This window comes from Lithobates pipiens, unplaced genomic scaffold, assembly GCF_037356315.1.
Source record: "Lithobates pipiens isolate NorthernLeopardFrog02 unplaced genomic scaffold, aLitPip1_a1.2 Scaffold_28, whole genome shotgun sequence".
NCBI lineage: Eukaryota > Metazoa > Chordata > Amphibia > Anura > Ranidae > Lithobates > Lithobates pipiens.
In genome coordinates, this window is record NW_027507789.1 from 17,971,062 (window position 1) to 17,998,476 (window position 27,415).

Below are 27,415 nucleotides of genomic sequence, written 5' to 3' on the forward strand. Positions count from 1 at the left end.
ATCCCGTGTTCTCCTCTATGGAGATATAATTATATGATCATTGTAGAGTCGCTGGGTGATATCCCGTGTTCTCCTCTATGGAGATATAATTATATGATCATTGTAGAGTCGCTGGGTGATATCCCGTGTTCTCCTCTATGGAGATATAATTATATGATCATTGTAGAGCCGCTGGGTGATATCCCATGTTCTCTAGGGAGATACGATTATATGATCATTGTAGAGTCGGTGGGTGATATCCCGTGTTCTCCTCTATGGAGATATAATTATATGATCATTGTAGAGTCGGTGGGTGATATCCCGTGTTCTCCTCATGTGGAGATATGATTATATAAACGTCAATGGTTGATCTCACTTAATGCACTTAGAGTGTGTGACAGCTGGGGGGGAAGCGGACGGTACTAACCTGACTTCTTCCTGACTTCTGTGACTTTTAGCTGAAAAGTATCTGGAGTCCGTAGAAACCAATGCCAACTATCCCCTGCTGCTATTAACACTTCTGGAACGTTCCCAGGACAACGTTATCAAAGTGTGCTCATCTGTCACTTTCAAAAATTACATCAAGAGGAACTGGAGGGTGGTGAGTACCTGTGTGTGGGGGGTTGGTCTGTCTCTGCCCTGTGTTGGGGTTTCCCAGATGTCTGTCTTTTCCTTATGTATTTGGGTCTCCATCTCATTCCTTTGTGTGGAACTTCTGGGCATCCATCTCCTGGAGGTCTCCCCCCCCCCCCCCCCCCCCCAGTAGTATGTGAGGCCTTTAGAGGGTCTACCCCATCCCTCTATGGGGGTCTGTCTGTGTGTAGGGCTCCTGGAAGTCCATTCCTGTGTGTGGGGCCCCAACTCTCTCTGGGTTCTGGGGCTCCGTGTGTGTGGTGGGGGGGGGGGGTCTGTGTGCAGGGCTCCTAGGGGTCTCCCTCCTCCCTGCGTGGGGTGGGGTTTGGGGCCTGTCTCCTCCCTGTGGGTGGGGTTCCTTTTTTCCTAGCTGACTTTTTGGGGTCCGTCCCTCCCGCTTGGGGAGGGGGGGTCAGTCTCTTCCCTGTGTTTGGGGGGGGGGGGGGGTCATGTCTTCTCTGTGCGCAGGGTTTCAAGGGTACCTCTTCTGTGTGTGTGGGGGGGAGGGGGGTGGCTTCCCCTTTCTTCCTCGTATGTAAGGGCCTGTCCCTTTTTAAAATTCAGGACTTTGGGAGTTTGGATGCAACAAGGGCAGTGTGCAAAGTGGGTTAGTATGATCAGCTTCCCTTGCTGCCTTTTACTGGTCAGAAAGAAAAGGGGGGGGGGGCAAGGATTTAGGAAGAAGGGATGGGAGAATAGGCAAGGATTGAGGCATAGGGGATGAGGGAATGGGCAAGGATTGAGGAAGCGGGAATGGGCAAGGATTAGGGATGGGGGGGAAATGGGCAAGGATTAGGGATGGGGGGGAAATGGGCAGGGATGGGGGGGAAATGGGCACGGATTGAGGAAGTGGGGATGGGGGAATGGACAAGGATTGAGGAAGAGGGAATTTCCATGGATTAAAAAAGAGGGGAATGGGCAGGGACTGAGGAAGAGGGCATGGGGGAATGGGCAAGGCTTGGGGAAGAGGAGATGGGAAACAGGACTGTTTACAACAAAAAATAGTTATTGTTCGTTTTTATTGGAAGTATGATTTGTTGTTAGATTGAAGATGAGCCAAATAAGATCTGTGAGGCGGACCGTGTCGCTATTAAAGCCAACATAGTAAACCTGATGCTGAGCAGCCCAGAGCAGATTCAGAAACAGGTAAGTTCCCCTTTTACCCGGTTCTGGTGAGCCCCAGTCATCTGTGTGATTCTCATCCTGTAACCTCCTCTTTCTTTAGCTCAGTGACGCCATCAGTATCATCGGACGAGAGGACTTCCCTCAGAAATGGCCGGATCTACTGACGGAAATGGTCAATCGCTTCCAGAGTGGAGATTTCCATGTGATTAATGGTGTCCTTCACACCGCTCACTCATTATTCAAGAGGTACAGAGTGCCCCTCCATTTTGTGTATTGTGTACCCTTTTGTGTGTATAATTGGGTAAAAAGTGTACCTGAGCTCAGAAAGTGAAGATCTGCTAAGTTAGAGGAAACATCTAGAAATATTATTTGTGCCTAAGCTGTACCATGAAAAATTTACTTTTTTTTTTTTTTTTTGAAGTCCCGATAAATTTCAGTGCACTTCTGTGTTTAGGCACCCTTGTTCTTTGGCCTCATAACTGTATATGTGCAGTGCGAGTTGTAAGGCACTGCTGTATGAATTCTAGTCTCAGCAGATTTGGAGTGAGATTTGGTGATGTCTCTTCTGAGCTGCTCACTGTTCTTGCTGGAGTGCAAGCTGTGCCTGAGAACCTGCCGTGCAAGGATCTCCCTGCTTCTGCTTAATCCATTCAGTGGATCTTTGCTTACTCTACCTCAAATATTACCCCACTAGTCATCAAGGGGGCAGCTCTAACATGAGGAAGCAAAGCTCTGCTCCTCTACCAAGCTGTCCACCTCCAGTCAGACGCGGTGCAGAGGAAGGCATGGTAAGTCAGTAATGGGGAAAGGATCAGCTGCAGGGAGATCATGGGCAATACTGGTGACCAGGCCTTTTGTCCTCTGCCTACCTTTTTTTGGGCACAGCTTTCACAGTACAGGTTCTCTTTAATATCTTTAAAAGTATAGTTATCCTTTTAGCACAGGTCTCACAGACTGAGCTTACTGAACACCCTATTCTGAGGGTAGTGTGGGGCCACTTCATAGCCAGAAAGGACCCCCCAGACAATGCCTGTTCTATATTATTTAATAATTGAAGAACATTAGGACTGTTTACACAGACACAGTTGAAGCTCTTTCTTTGCCTGTAAGCAATTTTTTTTCTTCCTTTTTAGGTATCGTCATGAGTTTAAATCCAGCGAGCTGTGGACTGAGATTAAGCTGGTATTGGATACCTTTGCTGCTCCCCTCACCAACCTCTTCCAGGTACTTCTATATACTCTGCATGTCCAGAAACCCAATCAGGGATTTATTACATAGAGGTTCTCGCAAAATACAGGTGACCAGAGTATGAATCCTCATACTCTATAGTTCAGTCATCTGAGCGAGGTATAATGGATCTCCCTGCTCTCCTGTTGCTAGTAAAGGAGACTTAGTCATATCCCCAGGTGACTTTCACAGTAGATATGCCATATTCCCCATACCCCGGGGTGCAAGTCACAGTAGATCCAGAATATCCCTATACAGTACTCTGGGTGCCAGGCAAAGTAGATCTGTAATATATTTCATATCACTGGCCTGAGTAAATTTTTGTATCTCTTCTTTCAGGCAACCATCGGTCTGTGTAATACTCATGCCAGTGATGTCGCTGCCTTAAAAGTTCTTTTCTCCTCGTTGATTCTGATTGCCAAACTCTTCTACAGCTTAAACTTCCAGGTAAGCACTCCACACGGGTGGCTGTGAGGGTGAACTGTGTGATGTAGACATTTCTGTGCATCCTCTGTCTCTGGGCTGGCAGTGTATACATCAATAATGGTGTTGGTGTTAGTCGGCCATGGAAAGCAGTGTGAGTAAAGCCAGGTTCACTTTAAATTGGCTCATGTGGCAGCTACCGTTCCTCCTCCCGTTGATTCATTCTGCTGGAAGCGAGAAGTAACCTGATGGAAGCTGAAGGATAATTCTAGTTGAAGATTGCATAGATCTGAGGACTTGGTCGCCGTCCTCATGTGATCACACCGCTATCTGAGTGATCAAGCACCAGCTTGATGTCACAAGGCTAGTCACATGCTCACTTTACCTACAAGCAGCCATATTTCCTTTTTCTCCTGACCTCAAGGAAAGCAAGTGTAAGCTGGAGCTGGGACACTATTAAAGGGCACCTGTTTTCAAAGCATAGGCTCAACATGGGGATCGTTCCACCCAAAGCTGATATTTCTGTGTTTGGATGCTGAAGCGTTGAACCACCTGATGTTTTGTCGTTCATTTAGGATCTGCCAGAGTACTTTGAAGATAACATGGAGACCTGGATGACCAACTTTCACAGTCTGCTAACTCTGGACAACAAGCTGCTGCAGACAGATGTAAGTGCTCCACCTTTCCTGTTAAATGCGCTTTTGGCTCTACATCTTGGTGAGATGAGACTAGGGTTGCCAACCGTCAGTAAATTTACTAACAGTTTGTAAAAATCTGTGACTTTTACAACTGTCTGTAAATATCAGGGGCTGATAATTTGCTATGCTGTTGACTTTTGTAGGTGTAAACATTTGCAATGATGCCTCGTGTGCGATTTCAGTTTTAAATATGCACGCTGGACGGACGTGCGTATTTGTATTTATGCGGGGGAAGAGGAGCACGTTCATTTATTTTTCATTTTATTGTTGTATTTACTGTGCTCTTTTTCTATATATATATATTTTTTTTTTTTAAGATTCCCCTTTATTGCTATCACAAAGGATGAACACCACACCTTACGATAGCTGGGGCAGTGACAGGTATTCTATAGGCTACTTTCACACTGTGGCAGGTGTCAGCGGTAAAGCTCTGCTATTTTTAGTGGTGCTATTCGGCCGCTAGCGGGGCAGTGGCGCTTTGCCGGCGGTTCGGTGGCACGGCCCATTGATTTCAATGGGCAGGGGCGCTTTAGGAGCAGTGTGTACAGCGCTGCAAAAATGCTGCTTGCAGGACTTTATTTTATTTTATTTTATTTTTGCCATCCTGCAAGCGCACCGCTCCAGTGTGAAGCACTCGGGCTTTCACACTGGAGTGAGAGGAGAGGCTTTTTACAGGTGCTATTTTTAGTGCTATAGCGCCTGTAAAGCGCCTCAGTTTGAAAGCAGCCTTAGACATCAGGGGACTATTAGACCCCAGGTCTTGCCTCTGCCCTCAAAAGCATCTTGGTTTGATCAGATGCTTTACATGCCGGTAACGATCAACTGGAACTAACAAAATCCTCTGTGTCCGGTTTCATAGCCCATAGAGATGATCAGGGAACAGAAGTTCTTCCTTCATCTCTCTAGTGTGTCACACTGACTGCTGGTTTCAGTCTCGGGCTGCCCAGTGAAACATGAGAGCCCGGGAAGGCGGAGGTAGGGATAGGGAACCACCACATGTAAAAGTGATCCCTTCTAATGAGAGAGGGAATATTTTATAGTATTAGGTTTGTGTTTTGGAGGTGGGGAATATAACATTTGATATGTAGGCTCATAGGTGACACATATTGGACAGTCACTATAGTTCACCATGGCCTTGTCTCCCTATAAATACTGGTGAATGTAGTTTTCATTGTAGGAGGAGGGAATATAACATACGTCGTAGCATTATATGTTTGTGAATGTCGTTCTCACTGCAAAACAAGGAGGGAATATAAAATAATTTGCTGTGTTGTATATGTTTATATCCTGGTAAATTTCATTCTCATTGCAGGATGAAGAGGAGGCGGGACTGCTGGAGTTACTTAAATCGCAAATCTGTGACAACGCCGCTTTGTACGCCCAGAAATACGACGAAGAGTTCCAGCCTTACCTACCACGCTTTGTTACTGCAATATGGAACCTCCTGGTGACTACCGGACAGGAAGTGAAATACGACTTGGTAATTGACGATCTTCCTCAAAGGGAATTGGTACACACAGAATTTTACTGTCCCCATCCGGTTTAATGTTGCAATAGAATACCGGAGCCACCCAGGCATGGATGCTTCCAATCAAATTCCTGCAGTGTCCTAGAATTCCTCGCTCTATGACAAACTTCTTACCGATAATCTGTATACTGGAAGAACATTATAGAGCCCAGGGGGCTTTATTTAAGTCGGTACATTACAGCAAAAGAAGAGCCTTTGATCTGTTTCGCACTTAGTCATAAGGTGTGAGGTGGGGAGCTGCTGGACAGGAGGGAGTGTGGTTGCTGGCCAATCCCCTAGCAGCAGCAGCCATTGCCTGTGCTCATATTGACAAGATGAGTTCTCTGTATATTCTAGTCCAGGGATCCTCAAACTACGGCCCTCCAGCTGTTGTGGAGCTACGCATCCCATGAGGCATTGTAAAACTCTGACATTCACAGACATAACTAGGCATAATGGGAATTGTAGTTTCTGAATAACTGGAGGGCCATAGTTTGAAGACCCTTGTTCTAGTCCGTGATATAAATGGTTACATATATCTTGTGGTTTATTGCAGTTGGTGAGCAACGCCATCCAGTTCCTGGCATCTGTATGTGAGCGGCCGCACTACAAGAACCTGTTTGAGGATCCCAACACCCTGACCAGTATCTGCGAGAAGGTTATCGTCCCCAATATGGAGTTCAGAGGTATGAGGATTTGGAATACACGGCACTCTTCCCAGCATGCTGCAATGGCAATCCAATTCTGCAATTGTCACCTGCTGCTGCTGAGGACGAGAACTGAGCAATTAAAGATCGCTGTTCTCAGTCTTCAGATCACCGGTAACCGTCAGTCACCGACTCTGCTCTGCCCCTCCAGCGTTCACTGGAGTGCTAGACTATGGAGGGTTGGGAGCTGCTGGCTTAGGCTCTAAGCAGCTCGCTGAGGGGCTGAGCCAACTGCCGGTCCAGCTGGTCTTGTAAAGTTGGGACCTCTCCAGAGCCTGGACTGGCTCATTGTTGTCAGCCGACAGTGGACTTTAGCTGAATCTGGGTCACAGGAGAAGATCACCAGAAGTAGGGCCAAAAGAGCTTTGGCCCTACATCTCCTTTAGTTTCAACTATTTATGCCACTAATTTGTTTTGGCATTTAGTGAAAGCCAGAATTTTAATAAAGTCCAGTTCCACCTGAGGTGTTGGTCATTTGATGTGATATAAGCAATCTGTTGTCCTTAATCCAGGATGCAACACAGATCTGTCTCACTTAAATATAATGTGGAAACTTGCCTTTCTTAATGTTGGCATCATTCTACTCCACATATAGGTAACTCCAAGCCAGCGCTGCACTCACTGTAGCATATCTGCAGTTTCTGACCATCTCTTGTATCACGTCTGCAGTCTCTGACCATCTCTTGTAGCACGTCTGCAGTCTCTGACCATCTCTTGTAGCACGTCTGCAGTCTCTGACCATCTCTTGTAGCACGTCTGCAGTCTCTGACCATCTCCTGTAGCACGTCTGCAGTCTCTGACCATCTCCTGTAGCACGTCTGCAGTCTCTGACCATCTCCTGTAGCACGTCTGCAGTCTCTGACCATCTCCTGTAGCACGTCTGCAGTCTCTGACCATCTCCTGTAGCACGTCTGCAGTCTCTGACCATCTCCTGTAGCACGTCTGCAGTCTCTGACCATCTCCTGTCGCACGTCTGCAGTCTCTGACCATCTCCTGTCGCACGTCTGCAGTCTCTGACCATCTCTTGTCGCACGTCTGCAGTCTCTGACCATCTCTTGTCGCACGTCTGCAGTCTCTGACCATCTCTTGTCGCACGTCTGCAGTCTCTGACCATCTCTTGTCGCACGTCTGCAGTCTCTGACCATCTCTTGTCGCACGTCTGCAGTCTCTGACCATCTCTTGTCGCACGTCTGCAGTCTCTGACCATCTCTTGTCGCACGTCTGCAGTCTCTGACCATCTCTTGTCGCACGTCTGCAGTCTCTGACCATCTCTTGTCGCACGTCTGCAGTCTCTGACCATCTCTTGTCGCACGTCTGCAGTCTCTGACCATCTCTTGTCGCACGTCTGCAGTCTCTGACCATCTCTTGTCGCACGTCTGCAGTCTCTGACCATCTCTTGTCGCACGTCTGCAGTCTCTGACCATCTCTTGTCGCACGTCTGCAGTCTCTGACCATCTCTTGTCGCACGTCTGCAGTCTCTGACCATCTCTTGTCGCACGTCTGCAGTCTCTGACCATCTCTTGTCGCACGTCTGCAGTCTCTGACCATCTCTTGTCGCACGTCTGCAGTCTCTGACCATCTCTTGTCGCACGTCTGCAGTCTCTGACCATCTCTTGTCGCACGTCTGCAGTCTCTGACCATCTCTTGTCGCACGTCTGCAGTCTCTGACCATCTCTTGTCGCACGTCTGCAGTCTCTGACCATCTCTTGTAGCACGTCTGCAGTCTCTGACCATCTCTTGTAGCACGTCTGCAGTCTCTGACCATCTCTTGTAGCACGTCTGCAGTCTCTGACCATCTCTTGTAGCACGTCTGCAGTCTCTGACCATCTCTTGTAGCACGTCTGCAGTCTCTGACCATTTCCTGTAGAATGTCTGACAGTTTTCAATAACTTGACATTTACTGAAAATTATGTGTAGCCCTTTGAGGTCAGGGGTCACAATTGATGCCCAATATATCAAGTGACTTGACCACCTCTGCAACAGGAAGTTGTGAGGACATATAAACTCATTTTGGAAAAAGAATCCCCTGCAAAGTAGAGCAGAATGACATCACATTCAGAAGTTAGGCTTGCACAGACTTATCGGGGTCCTCCAAAAACAATACTAATTGTCTGATTCATGAGAGACTAGGAATATGTCGTCCTGAATATTCTCCAGCCTGCATAATGGTGTTGTGATCATAATGCACAGATAAGTGTAATAGGCTGCATGGACCACTGCTCTGTGTACTTACTCCTGGAAATATTGCAATGTCTTTTTCACCTGTTCACACTCCGTGTCTCTCATTTTGCAGCTGCTGATGAAGAAGCATTTGAAGACAACTCAGAGGAATACATACGGAGGGATCTGGAGGGATCCGGTAAGAATCGTGCAGGATTTTGCCATTCATTTGTGATGGATATCAAAACTAGAGACTTCTTGTAGAACTTGCTGCCAGTACTTGCTGAATAACATGCTAATGATAACCTGTTCATACAGGTCGTGTTAAACTGATATTTGTCTTTTGTGATGGCTCTAGATATCGATACCAGGCGGCGAGCCGCTTGTGATCTGGTGCGTGGCCTGTGCAAGTTTTTTGAGGGACCTGTTACCAACATCTTCTCGTGCTACGTCAACTCTATGCTTCAGGAGTACGCTAAAAACCCCAGCATCAACTGGAAGCACAAAGATGCCGCCATCTACCTGGTGACATCACTGGCGTCCAAAGCCCAGACTCAGAAGGTAAGTCTAGAATAATAAAAAAAAAAAAAAAAAAAATATGGACACATAAATAGGTGGAACTAAGGATCACAGTTTATCCTTTTGTGTTGTGCGTCTTCCCACAACGATCTCTGCATATACTGCAGGAGTATATAGCCACTGCCCTTTGGGTGAGAAGATGGGTGGGTGAAGAGTGTTTGAGCCATTGTCCTTTTGGGTGAGTGGAGAGAATGGAGTCTGTCATTTGGGTGAAAGCAGGAGTGGGTGGAGGTAATGAAGCCAATGTCCTTTTGGGGGGTGGAGGGAATAGAGCGGCTGTAGTTTCGGTGGATGGAGGGAAGGGAACCTCCTGTGGTTTCGGTGGGTGGAGGGAAGGGAACCGCTGTGGTTTCGGTGGGTGGAGGGAAGGGATCCTCCTGTGGTTTAGGTGGGTGGAGGGAAGGGAACCTCCTGTGGTTTAGGTGGGTGGAGGGAAGGGAACCTCCTGTGGTTTCGGTGGGTGGAGGGAAGGGAACCGCTGTGGTTTCGGTGGGTGGAGGGAAGGGAACCTCCTGTGGTTTCGGTGGGTGGAGGGAAGGGAACCTCCTGTGGTTTAGGTGGGTGGAGGGAAGGGAACCTCCTGTGGTTTAGGTGGGTGGAGGGAAGGGAACCTCCTGTGGTTTAGGTGGGTGGAGGGAAGGGAACCTCCTGTGGTTTAGGTGGGTGGAGGGAAGGGAACCTCCTGTGGTTTAGGTGGGTGGAGGGAAGGGAACCTCCTGTGGTTTAGGTGGGTGGAGGGAAGGGAACCTCCTGTGGTTTAGGTGGGTGGAGGGAAGGGAACCTCCTGTGGTTTAGGTGGGTGGAGGGAAGGGAACCTCCTGTGGTTTAGGTGGGTGGAGGGAAGGGAACCTCCTGTGGTTTAGGTGGGTGGAGGGAAGGGAACCGCTGTGGTTTCGGTGGGTGGAGGGAAGGGAACCGCTGTGGTTTCGGTGGGTGGAGGGACAGAATGAAGATGCTGTGGTGTTGGTCAGTGGAGCCGCTGTGGTTTTGATAGGTGGTGGGAATGGAACCGCTGTGGGTGGTGGGGATGGAACCACTGTGGTCTCGGTGGGTGGAGGAAATGGAGCCGCTGTGGTTTCGGTGGCTGGAGGTAATGGAGCCGCTGTGGTCTCTGTGGGTGGAGGAAATGGAGCCGCTGTGGTCTCTGTGGGTGTAGGAAATGGAGCTGCTGTCCTTTTTGGGTCATGTTGAAGTAAGTGTAGTACCATGTCCTAGGGCCCTGTGTCCCAGGTAGAGAAGGCATGCAGTGTGTTGTTGGAGTAATTTGACATTTTGGGTTGGTAAGAATTTTCTTTGTCTTCTCAGCACGGAATCACACAAGCAAACGAACTTGTCAACCTTACAGAGTTCTTTGTGAATCACATTCTTCCTGATCTGAAGTCTTTGAACAGTAAGTATCAGTTGCTCATATCCTGGCTTTGTGCACTTCAGAGGTGTTTGTTGTCCCAGGGTAACGTTATCTGTGGTGAATAGTGATAATCTAAGCTCCATCTATCACGGCTGGTGGAGGCTCCTGTTTTCTAGGGAAAGATGGGGGTGCCTGCTCTTTCTGTAGTCACTGCAGCAGATAAACTATATTACCAAAAGTATTGGGACACCTGCCTTTACATGCACATATACTTTAGTGGCATTCCGGTCTTAGTCCGTAGAGTTCAATATTGAGTTGGCCCACCCTTTGCAGCTATGAAGGCTGACCACAAGGTTTAGGAGTGTCTATGGAGATGTTTGACAATTCTTCCAGAAGCACATTTGTGAGGTCAGGCACTGATGTTGGGCGAGAAAGGCCTGACTAGTAGTCTCCGCTCTAATTTATCCCAAAGGTGTTCTGTCGAGTTGAGGTCAGGACTTGTGCAGGCCAGTCAAGTTCCTCCACTCCAAACTCGCTCATCCATGTCTTTATGGACCTTGTTTTGTGCACTGGTGCGCAGTCATGTTTGAACAGGAAGGGGCTATCCCCAAACTGTTCCCACAAAGTTGGGAGCATGAAATTGTCCAAAATGTCTTGGTATGCTGACGCCTTTAGAGTTCCCTTCACTATAACTAATGGGCCAAACCCAACCCCTGAAAAACAACCCCACACCATAATCCCCCTCCACCAAATGATTCGGACCACTGCACAAAGCAAGGTCCTTAAAGACCTGGATGAGCAAGTTTGGGGTGGAGGAACTTGACTGACCTGCGCAGAGTCCTGACCCCAACCTGATAGAACACCTTTGGGAAAAATTAGAGCAGAGACTGCGAGCCAGGCCGCCTTGTCCAACATCAGTGCCTGACCTCACAAATGCGCTTCTGGAAGAATGGTCAAACATTCCCATAGACACACTCCTAAACCTTGTGAACGGCCTTCCCAGAAGAGTTGAAGCTGTTATAGGTGCAAAGGGTGGGCCAACTCAATATTGAACCCTACGGACTAAGACTGGGATGCCGGTAAAGTTTGTGCATGTGTAAAGGCAGGTGTCCCAATACTTTTGTTAATATAGTGTATTGTGGGAGTAAGCTACAATTGTCACCAGCACACCATGAATCTCCAAAACAAGTCCAAAGCTTTATTCAGCAATCATATCGTTACAGCAACGTTTCGGAGCCAAGCAGGGCCCCTTCATCAGTATTGTGATGTCACATGCCTGATGAAGGGGCCCTGAGTGGCTCCGAAGTGTTGGACTTTGCGCTAAACGTTAAAGCTTTGGACTTGTTCTGGAGATCCATGGTGTCATTTGGCGACATTTCTCGTTCCAGCCGGTGGTCGCTTCAGCACCCACTTATTATACACACAGCCATTTCTACAGGAATGTGTGTTGGGAATAGTGTGGTGAGATATTATGGGGTTTTGCTCCTGAGATGGCTGTTTATCACACATTGTAATGTTGCTGTGTTTTTCCCTGCAGTCAATGAATACCCTGTACTCAAGGCAGATGGGATAAAATATATCATGATTTTCAGGAATCAGGTGAGCAGCTTTTATAGGAATCATCTCATTCCTGCTTTATATCATTATACTGGATTTATATAGTGCCAACAGTCTGCACATCGCTTTACAACATGAGAGCAGACAGTACAGTTACAATACAATTCAATACAGGAGGGATCGGGTCGTGTCATAAACACGAAGCACTGTGTCCAGCTATGAACTCCGAATCTGACACTGACTGTAAAGAAGTATGAACAACCAGCTTTAGTTGTATCTGCTTATCTATTGCCTTCCCTGCCCTCCCTTCTCCACACCCCAATTAACAAGCTAATTCATTTTTGTAAATAAGAGATTTCTGTTTTTGGATTACATATTTTTAGAGCAAGTGATGTCATCAGTGGGTCTCTTTGCTTTTCTTTGCAATGCATACAGACCATGGCTGGTGGGTGGGTGGGGTCGGCAGGGTGCTATACAAAACTTACTGAAAACATCACAGCACCCTGCCTCAGCCCTAATGCAAGCAGGGGATTGGTTCTTTGTCTAGAACCCCCACCTGTTAGGTTATTTTAATATTTCCAGAGTACATTTACATGCAGTCTGCCCTAGGTACCACCTGCATTTGATGCTTGAGCCCCCATGATTAACCACTTGCTTACCGGGCACTTTCACCCCCTTCCTGCCCAGGCCAATTTTCAGCTTTCAGAGCTGTCACACTTAGAATGACAATTGCCCGGCCATGCAACACTGTACCCATATGACTTTTTTTTTTTTTCCAATTTTCTTTTTCTCCCCACACAAATAGAGCTTTCTTTTGGTGGTATTTAATCACCGCTGGGTGTTTTAGTTTTAGTTTTTGCTAAAAAAAAAAATAGACCGAAAAATTTGAAGAAAAAAGTTTCATAGTTTGTTATAAAATTTTGAAAATAAGTAATTTTTCTCCTTCACTGATGAGGCGGCAATGGTGGGCATTGATGAGGAACTGACAGCTGGTACTGCAGGCAGCAGTGCCTCTCTGATCGGCAGCAGTGCTTCTCTCACAGAAGCTACCATTCGGCTTTTTTTTTTTTTTTTTTTTGCGCTGTCAGCACAAGGGGAAAAAAAAAAGCCAATTGCGATCCTCTGTTTGCATCACGTGATCAGCGGTCGTTGGCTGACAGCTGACCACGTGGTAAAAGGCCGGGATCTCATTGACTCACTGATCACAGAGCACGCCACACTTGCCCCATTTCCGGGAGTGGACGCCCTCCTGGCAATTAAAGCCTGCGCTGTAGCCTTCTTTCGGCTATAGCGCTGGCAGGAGGAGGTTAAAAGAACTGCAATCTGATTATTAATAGGAGTGGGCCAGGGACAGGCTGGCGAGGAAAAGTTGTTTACATAGGCAGATCCCCGTTCTGAGTCTCTGCCCAATGATTGAGTGCCAGTTGACATTGAGTGCCCAGCACCCGCAGATCGGCTTCTGCTGTGAAATATCACAGCAGAAGCGACACGCTGGCACTGCACGCCCCCTGTAGGTGGAAGTGCAGGATAATTTCTATATACGTGATCCAGCTTCCGATGCACTCTCAAAGAGGGTTAAATCTACATATAAATGTCACTTTACAACGAGAATACTGGTATGCTTTTATAGTGAATCCTGATTGGTTGTTGGGTGGGCACTTTAGCTTTACACTTTGATTATATAGCCGTGAATATGAGGGGGGGCTGGATCCAGCTGCACTGTTACCATATTGTCTGCTGTTATCAATGTAACACCTTCCCTAACTCTCCTTTTTACACTTGTACAACCTGAAAGTTGCACGACTTTGCAGCGACTTGAAGTAATGCCTGTGTAATCTTCAGCTCTATGGACTTCGAGTCGCATCAAAGTCGGACCACAGTAGTGCAAGGACTACTTTGCAGTCACACAGATGAGTGGTACTCATTGGATATCATGGGGTACGACTTGTCATATGACTTTGCAGTCCCAAGTCACAAAAGTGTGAAAGGGGCTTAAAGAAGAATCCTAATGTCTTTGTGACAGGTACCTAAAGATCAGGTATTGGCAGCCCTTCCCCTCCTGATTTCTCACCTGCAAGCGGAGAGCGTTGTGGTTCACACGTATGCCGCGCACGCCCTGGAGAGGCTCTTTACTATGAGAGGAGGATCCGCCAACACCACCCTGTAAGCATCTCTCCTGCCCCCTTTATAAGACTGCTGTGCTCTCTGTGAATGTCATATCATCACAGTCTCCCCTCTTCCCACAGCATCACTGTAGCTGACATGTTGCCGTACGTGGAGGGGCTCCTGTCCAACCTGTTCAAAGCTCTGTCATTACCCGGCTCCTCAGAGAACGAGTACATCATGAAAGGTAGGAGATGGGGCAGAGGAGAAGGAGGGAGGGGTGTTATATGATTATATTATATAGTGTGTTTGCCATAGTGTAGAGATGATGTATTGTGTCCTTCTGTCCCAGCAATCATGAGAAGCTTCTCGCTGCTGCAGGAGGCCATCATCCCCTTTATCCCTTCGGTCATCACTCAGCTCACGCAGAAGCTGCTGGCTGTCAGTAAGGTAAGTCCTGACCTACCATATTTCTATTACAGCCGTGGCCAAAAGGTTTGAGAATGACAAAAATATAATTTTTTTTTACAAAGTTGGTTACTTCAGTGTTTTTAGATCTTTTTTATCAGATGTTACTATGGTACTGAAGTATAATTACAAGCATTTCATAAGTATCAAAGGCTTATATTGACAATTACATGATGTTTATGCAAAGAGTCAATATTTGCAGTGTTGTCTTCTTTTTCAAGACCTCCGCAATTCTCCCCGGCATGCTGTCAATCAACTTCGGGGCCACATCCTGGCAGATAGCGGCCCATTCTTGCATAATCAATGCTTGGAATTTGTCAAATTGTGTGGGGGTTTTTGTTCACCCGCCTCTTGGGGATTGACCACAAGTTCTCAGTGGGTTTAATGTCTGGGGAGTTTTCTGGCCATGGACCCAAAATGTTTGATGTTTTGTTCCCCAAGCCACTTGATTATGGCTTTTGCCTTATGACAAGGTGCTCCATCATGCTGGAAAAGGCATTGTTCCTCACCAAACTGATCATGGATGGTTGGGAGAAGTTGCTCCCTGAGGATGTTTTTGTACAATTCTTCATGGTGGTGTTGTAGGGAATTTTTTTTTAGTGAAACCACTCCTTGGCCAAGAAGCAACCCCACATATGAATAGTCTCATGGTGCTTTACTTTTGGCATGACACAGGACTAATGGTAGGGGCACCTTTTCTTCTCCAGACCAAGTTTTTTTTCGGATGTTCCAAACAAAGGGTATTCGTCAGAGAAAATAACTTTACCCCAGTCCTCAGCAGTCCATTCCCTGGACCATATGCAGAATATCAGTCTGTCCCTGATGTTTTACCTGGAGAGAAGTGGCTTCTTTGCTGCTTTTCATGACACCAGACCATCCTCCAAGTCGTCTTCTCACTGTGCGTGCCGATCCACTCGCACCTCCCTGAGGCCATTCCTGAGCAAGCTCTGCACTGGTGGTTCCCCCGATCCCGCAGCTTAATCAACTGCAGGAGACGTTCCTGGTACTTGCTGGATTTTCTTGGGCATTCTGAAGCCTTCTTTACCAATGCAGTTAAAAAATGTTTTTAAAAAAAAAATATGATCGGATTAAGTTCATTTTCATGGCAAACAGGGACTTTGCAATTAATTGCAATTCATCTGATCACTCTTCGTAGCATTCTGGAGTATATGCAAATTCCCATCATACAAACTGAAACAGCAGACTTTGTGAACATTTTTATATTTGTGTCATTCTCAAAACTTTTGGCCATGGCTGTATGCGCTTCCTTGGTCTTTATAACTACCTACAGATACAGAATTGCATAAGAAGTAATGGTTCTAAAATGTCACACCGATGTCTCACATTGTGTTATAACTATCTTGTGATCGCCATCATTCAAGGAATAAAAAGCAAATAAATCTGCTGATTGTCTTGGATTTGTTTCACTCCCCCAGAATCCCAGCAAGCCTCACTTTAATCACTACCTGTTTGAATCCATCTGCCTGTCTGTGCGCATCACCTGCCGCTCCAACCCCGGCACTGTGAGCAGCTTCGAAGAGGCCCTGTTCCTGGTCTTCACTGAGATCCTGCAGAGTGATGTACAAGGTACGTAGTCGGTGTGATAATACTAGCTGCACATTCCTACCACTGTGAATCTGTCCCAGGCCATATTATTGAATTAGTAATTGAATAATGTAATAATTAAAGTATAACCAAAGGCAAAACTTTTTTCTTTCGTTTTGAATATAGTGGAGAGGATTTGAACACCTGTTCAGCGTTTTATTGCAGTCTGTGGCCCTCTGTATTTGCCCCGTTTACTGTGGTCATCAAAGGTACACGGTAATCCAAAAATGTGGGTTGTCCCCAGAACAGGAATAGAGGGAAAATGTTCCAATGGTGACGCTGGTTCTGTTGACAACCAGGGATTTTTTTCACTTGGTGGGATTTCCTTTCACTTCCTGTTTGGCTAAGAGAAGGGAAGTGAAGGGAAATTTCTCCAATGGGACACAGATGGGCTAAAAAAAAAAACTGACAGGTTATACACCTCCTTTTATTCTATCCAAAGTTTAAGGATAAGTTCACTTTTAATAAATGCACATTTTTTGCAGGTAAAAAAAAATTGCGTTTATTTTGGAGCCTGTAAAGCATCACTGGTGCCATGCGGGTCTCTGTCAGTTTTTCTGTGTGCTCGTACATCCAATACGGGCAAGCAGATACACTAACAGAATCAACTACCAATAGCGCTCTACAGCGCCCCTGGTAGGTCATTGAGAACTCCAAGCAGACAGCCGCAAAGGATGCAGGGACTTGTAGTCCATTCACACACAGAGCTCCAGTAATTTTACCCCCTCCTTCATGACCAGGCCATTGTTTGCGATACGGCACTCCGTTACTTTGATTGCGCAGTCATGCCAGGCTGTACATAAATGACATTTTATGTCCCTCCCTCAACCACACACACACACACACACACACACACACACCTTTATTTTGGTGGTATTTGACCACCTCTGCAGTTTTTATTTTTTGCACTATAAGCAAAAAAGCCTGACAATTTCTTTTTTTTTTTTGGGGGGGGGGGGGGGATATTTCTGCTATAAAACATATCCAATAAAAAAAATGTAAAAAATCTAATTTCTTTATCAATTTAGGCCAATATGTATTGTACTACACATTTATGGTTAAAAAAAAAAATCCCACTGGTGTTTTATTTTTTACTAGTAATGGCAGCAATCATTGACTTATAGCGGGACTGCGATATTGCAGCGGATAATCTGACGCTTTTTGGGGACCTAGCCTTTTTGTGCCTAGCCAGTGTTTTGGTGTACTGTGCGAGGCGCTTTCACTAAGGGAAGACATGGATTTTATGCCCTGCTTTGTGGGGAAAGTCAATTACTTCCTCGCTGACAGAACAGAGCTCTGTCCTGTGTGTCTTCACGAATGGCGGGTGTCGGGGGGTCACCCTTTGGCCAGCACTTGCTGATAGGCATCTGCTGTGTATAATCACAACAAAGCCAGGTAGCCTGGCGGAGCAACTTCGCGTTTCCTCTACTCCAAAAGTGCCGGATCACGTACCTAATACGCGATCCGGCACAGGAGAGGCACCATACATGTTAGTGATACAGTCGGCAAGCGGTTAAACAAGCAGTCTGATGGTAACTAACAGTGTGTCTGTATGATATGGTGGCATTAGTCAGCTATAAATCTGACATAAAACATTGACAGACATAATATAAATCTGTAGTCTCTGGTGTCTATATGGTTTCATTCACTTCTCCCCTTCTCTGCAGAGTTTATGCCGTATGTCTTCCAAGTCATGTCACTGCTCCTGGAGATGCACAAAGATGAAATTCCCAACTCCTACATGGCGCTCTTCCCGCACCTCCTGCAACCTGTTCTGTGGGAGAGGACGGGCAACATCCCGCCCCTCGTCCGACTCCTACAAGCTTATCTGGAAAGAGGATCCAACACCATAGCAGCCAGCGCCGGCGATAAGATTGTAAGTGGTAGTTTACTCCTCTGTGATTGTATGCAGAGAGGCCCACTGATTGGCCATGATAAAGCAGAGGGGCCACGCTAGGGCAGAAGCGGGAGGGTCCCCACCTGAGCTGCCTCGGGGCAGAGGTGGAGGGGGGGGGGTGCTCAATCGGTGCAGAAACGGGGGCCCCACCATATGCTGGAAACACAATTACATGCTGTGTTCTGCAGTATATGCCTCTATGAACTCTACAAAAACATTCTGATTGTGTTTTTTTTTTTTTTTCAGCCCGGCCTTCTTGGAGTCTTCCAGAAACTCATCGCCTCCAAAGCCAATGATCACCAGGGCTTTTATTTGCTGAACAGTATCATCGAGCACTTACCTTCGTAAGTAGCACCCTGTGGCAGACACTATCGTTGCTTCAATGTTCATAAATTGGTGTATACACCATGCTGGAATCGGGCGAGCTGCATGTCAAAAACCAGCACCATCTCCTATGCAGGAGATTCCAAATTCCCATAAAGTGTATGACTTGTTCAACTCAGACTCAAGTGTCAACACTAGTGGTTCACCCATTGGCAATTTAATCATAGGCACTAATCAATACTATTGCTATGTCTCCTCCGTCTGCAGCGTGTACCTGGGCTGTGGCTGAAGCTTCACACTTAAGGACAGAGGGCACATCAGCCAGTGATGACATAGACTGGCAACGCAGCTCAGAAAGCACATGGCGCTTTGGCATGGCTCCCTGCATGATGGGGCATGATGGTGACAACACTGCCATGGCATTAGCTGCCCTGGGGTTAGTGTTGTCAGCTGAGCTCAGGAAGTGGCATAAGCACCTAGAAAATAGCAGGATCTGCGTATACTGTTTTAAAAGGAGTAAAGAAAATCATAGATTGAACTGTATATAATAAACAAGACCAATTTTATGTTGAAAGCTTTCATATGGTTTAAACATACATTGCACATAGTTTATAAACTTCACTCTCCCCTGATTGTGATGCTATTCTATATACCGTATTTATCGGGGTATAACACGCACCCCAAGTTTAGGAGGGCATTTTAAGGAAAAAAAGTTTTAAGAGGGAAGTTTAAGGAAAAAAAACTTACATTTAAATTCCCGTCAATGCAGCCTTATCAGTGTGCATCTGCAGCCTTGTCCATCATTGCAGAATGATCAGTGTCATTTGCAGCTTGCCCACCGCTGTTTGCAGCCTTGCAGAGTGTCATTTGCAGCTTGCCAGTGTCATTTCCAGCTCGCCCAGTGCCGTTTGCAGCCTTCCATGTTTAAATATCACGCCGAGACAGAGCGAGCGCCGCCGAAAAATACAGAGCGGCGCCGAAAAAGACCGAGCCGTCTGCTCGGCTCCGCTCGTAGTCCCGCCTCCCTGCTGTTTCTGGAGCGAGCGCTGCCGAAAAAGACCGAGCCGACTCTACTGTGTATTTGGCTTGGCTCGGCTCGCAGTCCCGCCCAGTATGGGCGGGACTGCAAGCCGAGCCGAGTACACAGTAGAGTCGGCTCGGTCTTTTTCGGCAGCGCTCGCTCCAGAAAAAGCAGGGAGGCGGGACTATGAGCGGAGCCGAGCAGACGGCTCGGTCTTTTTCGGCGCCGCTCGGTCTTTTTGCCTCACAGACAGTGGGGATCGGCGTATAACACGCACCCACGACTTTCCCCCGATTTTAAGGGGGAAAAGTGCGTGTTATACGCCGATAAATACGGTAATACACAATGACGGATCCTCTTTATAGATTTAATCTATAGCTGCATGTTACATAATGACAGGGCCTCTTTTTATAGATTTTATTTATAGCTGTGTCATGCATGGTGTCCAATCCCGTGTACAGCTATGATACATAATTTGTATCATACACAATGACAGGTCCTCTTTATAGATCTGATATTTGTCTGTTATGTCTTGCAGGGCGTGTTTGGAGCAGTATAAGAGACAAGTCTTCATCGTACTCTTCCAGAGGTTGCAGAGCTCCAAGACTACAAAGTTTGTGAAAAGTGAGTTGTGTCCTCGGCACACGAGGTTGGTTTCCTGTTCAGGCCGTGCGTGGCGGGGGTCTGCTGTTCACATTGCACGCCGTTTGGTCACATTGAGCTAGATTAATGAAATGGTGGAATTAGACCGAGGAGACGCAATGGGAGAAAGCCGTGACTCCTCCAAGAGAAGCTTTCTGCTCTGTGTCCCCTTAGCTGATAGTAATGGATTATGACCAGTAAATTACTGGTAAAAAGTTATGGAAATTCTTCATTAATAGGATTTTTAGCATTGAATTTCTCTGGTGTGATTTTTACATTGGTGCAAATATGGAGGAATTAGAAGAGAAATTGTCCAGTGCAGCTTTATAAATAGCGTAATCTAACAGAATCCAGAAAAGGCGAAAATAGTTCCTGTGCCCTTCAATGGAGGCACAGTGCCCTGCTGGTAGGAGACTGAACAACACTGAGGGAAGATGACCCTCCCCTTATGGCAAACACTACCACACCAGACACCCAACACAGTCCATGGGAAGTTGGTTATGAAGGAAAGGTGCACCTGCCCTATGGGCTGTAAACCTTACACCTGGCACTGAGCTCTGCCCTCTAGTTGAGTGGGCACTGATAAAAGGTGTCCCTCCTCGGTGGGTCCCATAGAGTCTCAGCAAAATGTATTTTGCTGATATGATTTATAACGGCGGTTTCCAAACTTAAAAAGCAAAGGGCCAGATTCCTGTCCTTCAGAATTTAGGGGGGAAGACTGTGGCCAGTAAGAGTAGAAAATGCCCCAGTGTTAGTGGGAATAAAACAATGTCTCAGGTTTGGTTTTCAGAAGTAGAAAAAAACGTATATAGGGCCTTTGGTAAGGAGGAGGAATAGTGCCCCATCATTGGTATTGTTGGGAGGAATGTTGCCCCATCAGTGGAAGGAATAGTGCCCCATCATTGGTGTCAGTGGCAGGAATAGTGCCCTATCGTTGGTGTCGGTGAGAGGAATGGTGCCCCATCATTGATATTGCTGGGAGGAATGGTGCCCCATCATTGATATTGTTGGGAGGAATGGTGCCCCATCATTTATATTGTTGGGAGGAATGGTGCCCCATCATTGATATTGTTGGGAGGAATGGTGCCCCGTCATTGGTATTGTTGGTAGGAATAGTGCCCCGTCATTGGTATTGTTGGCAGGAATAGTGCCCCGTCATTGGTATTGTTGGCAGGAATAGTGCCCCGTCATTGGTATTGTTGGCAGGGATAGTGCCCCGTCATTGGTATTGTTGGCAGGGATAGTGCCCCGTCATTGGTATTGTTGGCAGGGATAGTGCCCCGTCATTGGTATTGTTGGCAGGGATAGTGCCCCGTCATTGGTATTGTTGGCAGGGATAGTGCCCCGTCATTGGTATTGTTGGCAGGGATAGTGCCCCGTCATTGGTATTGTTGGCAGGGATAGGTGCCCCGTCATTGGTATTGTTGGCAGGAATAGGTGCCCCGTCATTGGTATTGTTGGCAGGAATAGGTGCCCCGTCATTGGTATTGTTGGCAGGAATAGGTGCCCCGTCATTGGTATTGTTGGCAGGAATAGGTGCCCCGTCATTGGTATTGTTGGCAGGAATAGGTGCCCCGTCATTGGTATTGTTGGCAGGAATAGGTGCCCCGTCATTGGTATTGTTGGCAGGAATAGGTGCCCCGTCATTGGTATTGTTGGCAGGAATAGGTGCCCCGTCATTGGTATTGTTGGCAGGAATAGGTGCCCCGTCATTGGTATTGTTGGCAGGAATAGGTGCCCCGTCATTGGTATTGTTGGCAGGAATAGGTGCCCCGTCATTGGTGTCGGTGGAAGGAATGGTGCCCCAAGGGCCGGATAAAAGCAAGGAAAGGGCTACATTCAACCATTGGGTCACAGTTTGGAGAGCCCCGGTTTACAACATCCTAATACTTTATTTTCAGCAGAGAAGGGTGGGAAAGAACAACAAATGCATCACATGTACATGGCCTGTTTTTTTTTTTTTTTTTTTTTTTTTTTTTTTTTTCTGTCAGCATTATTTCTTCAGGTTTATGATGAGATTTGCTGAAATACCTTTTTTTTCATGCTCTAGGCTTTTTAGTGTTTTTAAACCTGTATTGTGTGAAATACGGAGCCATCGCCCTGCAGGAAATGGTGGACAGTATCCAACCCAAGTAAGTAGGGGGATCTTTTATGTGGTTGGGTGTGGGTGGAGTGTGTGAAGTGATGGAGAACGCTTGTATGGGGGGGGGGGGGGGGTTACCTGAGAGGACAGAATGCCATCCGGGGCTATCTGTTTACCCCGAAAGAGTATTTGAGTTTTATCCAGGAGTGACCTGTGATTCTTTGTGTGTGTGGCAGGATGTTTGGCATGGTGGTGGAGAAGATTATCATCCCTGAAATCCAGAAAGTATCGGGTCCCATAGAGAAGAAGATTTGTGCTGTTGGGCTAACAAAAGTCCTGACGGAATGTCCCCCCATGATGGATACAGAGTACACAAAGCTCTGGTAAGATGGCCGCCTCTTCCTGGAGGAAATCTAGTCACTGTTGTCTTTTTTCCTCTGTGATTGTGAGTAATATGTTCTTGGGTTCCTTTTATCTCCCAGGACACCTTTGCTCCAGGCTCTGATTGGCCTGTTTGAGTTGCCTGAAGATGACACCATTCCAGACGACGAACATTTCATCGACATAGAGGACACTCCCGGCTACCAGACCGCCTTTTCCCAACTGGCATTTGCAGGCAGGAAAGAACATGATCCAATCGGAGAAATGGTTAATAATCCCAAGATCCTCCTGGCACAGTCTCTTCACAAGCTGTCCACGGCCTGTCCCGGGCGGGTGAGTATCCAGAAATACGTGAGGACATAATGGCTACTCATAGCACACAGCTTACATAGAGACCCATGGCTTCCTCTCTCCCTCTTACAGAGGAGAAAGAACCATAAATGTCAAATTGTGTAGCACTACCCATATACCATCCTAGTGTACCACAAATCAAAAATCTCATTCTCAAATAAAGTAGCATACGCCAATATTCATAAAAACAGCCAATGCACATAACCGAGAAAAATAAATCCAGAAACAAAAATAAAGGAAACGCAAGTCCACAATCTCAGTGCTGTTTGTCGGAGAATAACCAGGCAACGAAACGGACCTTCCTAAAATGTAAAAGTACGTACGCGGTCCCAGTGTTAATAATTTAAACCGCTACTGGCCCTGAGGAAAGCACGTGATCTTGTGACGAAACGCGTTGGAATGAGCGAGGTGACGTCGCTCCCGGTTTTGGTGAAACTCAGAAGAGAAGTGTTAAGAAGCTGTATTGCATATCCCCGATGTCTTTATGCGTTTTTAACAAGCTCCATTTTATGTAAGGGCATCTGGCAAATAAAAGGTTTTATGATATAGCATGGGAAAGACACGTATAAGGAGAGGTAGTAGTGCTGCACACCCCAAGTGGGTTTATTTATTTTTCTCAGTTGTGTATTGGTTATTATTTTTATTAATATTAGAATATGTTTTGGGAATATATTTGATTTGTGGTACATTATGATGGTATATGGGTAGCGCTACACAATTTTCCATATATTATTGTATCACTGTGGAAACACATGTTGGTGTTTTAGCAGCACCCTTTAAATATAGAATCATTTTTGAAACGCTATTTTAACCACTAAAGCCCCGGAAGATTTGGCTGCTCAATGACCAGAGCATTTTTTGCGATTCGGCACTGCATCGCTTTAACTGACAAATGCGCAGTCGTGCGACGTTGTACCCAAACAAAATTGACGTCCTTTTTTCCTTTCACCAAAGAAAGCTCTATGGCCGCGTAACCGGGGGGGGGGGGGGGACGTTGATTTTGTTTGGGTGCAACATCGCACGGCCGCGTAATTGTCAGTTAAAGCAACGCATTGCCGAATCGCAAAAATTGCTCTGGTCAGGAAGGGGGTAAAATCTTCTGGGGCTGAAGCAGTTAAAGAGCAACTGTCATCTCTGTCCAGCAGCGGCTCCTCTGACCCGCTGTTGACTCACTGACAGTCCCGATCACTGGTGATGCGGCAGTGACACAACAAGGTGAGGGACGTGGCGGCAGCAGGTGAGTGGATGCCCACTAACAGGCGCTGCCATGATGGATCTGAAAGGACAGGTGCTCTTTAAATATAAGCACTTATTCTTGTTGGTAGTTTAGAATCTTTAATATATGCAAACAAAATGAAGGTTTTCTATTTAGAATAATAAGCTGTCGGGTTAGTAAAACAGCGATATCAGAACCGATTCAATGATACAGTTTGTAGTGTACATAGATTTGAGAAACAATGGGATAAAGAAATATTCCTGAACTTTTTGTTTTATCTCATGGTTACTGTGACATTGTGTGAATGCATCAATGCAGTGCATGTAATCTCAGCTTGCAGAGCTTGGATTCATTGAATGAGTTTACCAAAAATGTAAATATTGCAGAATATGCAGCTTCATGCTACATAACTAAGCTCCATTTCATGCTGAATAAACAAAATAATGTATTAAGCGGAGGTCCACCGACCATTTATTTTATTTTTTCCAGCCAATCTGACACTTTGCTAAACACTATATAACACTCACTTGTTTGGTGTATTAATTTCCCCGATGTCCACTTTCGATTAGAAAATTAACTTATAAAATCTTATGAGGGCCGGTTCCATCTTGCTTGTGGGCATTTGAAGCTCACAAGCATTGATTTCCAGGATGCGGTAAATGCCGAGCTCCCAGCATTCACGGCTCCTTCTCGAGCATGCTCAGTGTTCACGGCACGGAGCCGCATAAAATTCCAGATTGCCATCACAACGGGCGGCGGCGTCTGACGTTCCCGCCCCGTTGTCATGGCAACCAAACAGGTTTCACGGCGGCGTTCTGCACTGACTCCTGGGAAGCCTGAGACTTGGCGTCGGGGAAAAGCTTTATACACGCCTATTCCCGCGGGGGTGAAAGACGGGGAAGTGCCGCAATAAACATCGATACTAAAGTAAATACAGCACTAAAAAAAAATTTTTTTTTCTTCATTTGCACATCTGTGCAATGCACTGATGAGGATAAGATTAGTTTAGTAATTTGTGTCAACCTCCGCTTTAAATAGAAAACTATCTTTAGATAGATTTTTACTCCCAAAGCATTTTATTAAAATAAATTTGCTAAAAATCCAAAAAATTGATTTTAACCACTTAAGCCCCGGACCAATTTGCAGCCAAAGGACCAAGCTCCTTTTTGCGATTCGGCACTGCGTCGCTTTAACTGACAATTGCGCGGTCATGCGACATGGCTCCCAAACAAAATTGGTGTCCTTTTTTTTTTTTTTTTTTTTCCCCCCACAAATAGAGCTTTCTTTTGGTGGTATTTGAGCACCTCTGCGTTTTTTTATTTTTTGCGCTATAAACAAAAATAGAGCGACAATTTTGAAAAAAATTCAATTTTTTATTTTTTTTTGCTTTAAAGCGGAGGTCCACCCTAAAATGGACCTCCGCTCATCGGAATCCCCCCCCCCCCTCCGGCGCCACAATTGGCACCTTTCAGGGGGGAGGGGGGTGCAGGTACCTGGATAATCCAGGTTACTGCACCCACTTCCGGGATAGCTGTCTGCGGAAAGGGGCGTAGATTACGCCCCTTTCCGCAACTGCCCGCCCCTTTGCGCAAGTGCCCCGCTGCCTGCTGGGAAACACACAGTTCCCAGAGGCAGCGGGGACCGTCCGGATTGCGCCGCACGGCTCGCGCATGCGCAGTAGGGAACCGGGAAATGAAGCCGAAAGGCTCCATTTCCTGATTCCCATACCCAAGATGGCGGCGGCAGGACCCGACAGACGACCTAGCGATCGGCTTCGGGTGCCGACATCGCGGGCGCGCTGGACAGGTAAGTGTCACTATTTTAAAAGTCAGCAGCTGCAGTATTTGTAGCTGCTGGCTTTTAAAAAAAAAAAAAAACGCGGAGTCCCGGTGGACTCCCGCTTTAATAAATATCCCCCAAAAATATATTAAAAAAAAACATTTTTTGTCCTCGGTTTAGGCCGATACGTATTCCTCTACATATTTTTGGTAAAAAAAAATTGCAATATTATTGATTGGTTTGTGCAAAAGTTATAGCGTTTACAAAATGGGGGATAGTTTTTATAGCAGCTTTTTTTTTTTTTTTTTTTTTTTTTACTAGTAATGGCGGAGATCAGTGTTTTTTTTTTTTTTTTTTGTGACTGCGACATTATGGCGGACACATTGGACATTTTTGACACATTTTTGGAACCATTGTCATTTATACAGCAATCAGTGCTATTTAAATGCATTGATTCCTGTGTAAATGACACGCAGTGAAGGAGTTAACCACTAGGGGGGCAGTGTAGGTGTTATGTATGACGTTATGTTTTTTTGTTTGTTTTGTTTTTATTGTAGGGGGGCGTGGCCTGGCATGTGATGTCCCTGATCGTCCTTCCCTATAAAAGGGAACAGACAATCGGTGACAGCCACACAGGGAAAGCACGGGGAGAGGTTTGTTTACACAGACCTCTCCTCGTTCTTCAGCTCTGTGACCCGATCGTGGGACACCAGCGGCGATCGAGTCCGCTGGTGCCACGGTCACGGAGCTCAGGACCGGGTTGATACCGGTCCAGGTACGTGCTTGTGCCATTCTGCCGACGTACATCGGCATGAGGCAGTCCTTTAAGTGGTTTAAATAAACAAATCAGATTTAAATAAAAATAAAAAAATTGGTGTTAAACCCGATTTAAATCAAAAAAATCTGATTTATTATTTTTTATTTTATTTTTTATCATTGATTTATATCCACCCTGGTCCTCTTTCCTTTCTCAGGTCCCTTCGATGATTAGCACAAGTTTGAACGCTGATGCTCTCCAGTTCCTTCAGGGATACCTGCAGGCGGCCAGTGTTACCCTAGTCTGATGGCTTTGTCACTGGTTTGTATGAGGAGCCAGGCGCGGACAGTCTGGGACGTCCGGTGTGGTCATGCTGTTACTGTAGTGATGAGCATGAATTGGACATGTTCCCATGACATAGCCGTTAATTTATTGTACAGTTTAACCATTTGAGTCCTTTTTTTCCTCATTTGCTGCACTTATTAACAAAACACTTGTAATGTCTGACCCTGTCCCAGGGTGCCGGAACTTTTCTATTCTCAGTCTATGTTTGTGTTATTTTTATTTTTTTTTGTTTTTTTTTCTCTGAACTGTGAATAAATGAGAAGCATTTGCTTAAATCGGTTTGGCGACGTGTCATTCTTTCCTTCACAGTGGTCGTCCACTATAAATTTATTGTGCGACTTTCCTCATCTCACATCTGTGCTGTCTTGACACACAATAGTGACGGTAAACGCGCTTGGCTGTACATCTCTATTTTCTGCCGGTATAACCACTTCAGCTCCAGAAGTTTTTACCCCCTTCATGACAAGGGCATTTTTTTTTTTTGCTATTCAGCACTGCGC

The 27,415-nt window shown here is 46.2% G+C and overlaps 1 protein-coding gene across 1 annotated transcript; it reads left to right on the forward strand.

Moving 5' to 3' along the window:
• Window positions 1-437: 437 nt before the first annotated feature.
• CSE1L (chromosome segregation 1 like) lies at window positions 438-27,190 on the forward strand (the record flags this gene model as incomplete). Its single annotated transcript, XM_077458795.1, is given in 23 exon segments — window positions 438-580; window positions 1,657-1,758; window positions 1,838-1,983; window positions 2,871-2,961; window positions 3,304-3,411; window positions 3,963-4,055; window positions 5,398-5,565; window positions 6,149-6,278; window positions 8,593-8,658; window positions 8,818-9,020; window positions 10,344-10,428; window positions 11,924-11,985; window positions 13,967-14,106; window positions 14,190-14,293; window positions 14,399-14,496; window positions 15,951-16,101; window positions 17,787-17,995; window positions 18,263-18,360; window positions 19,900-19,985; window positions 22,054-22,135; window positions 22,323-22,469; window positions 22,569-22,800; window positions 26,788-27,190. Coding segments are annotated over 23 exon segments (2,834 nt in total), but the record flags the coding sequence as incomplete, so codon positions are not given.
• Between the last annotated feature and the right edge of the window lie 225 nt (window positions 27,191-27,415).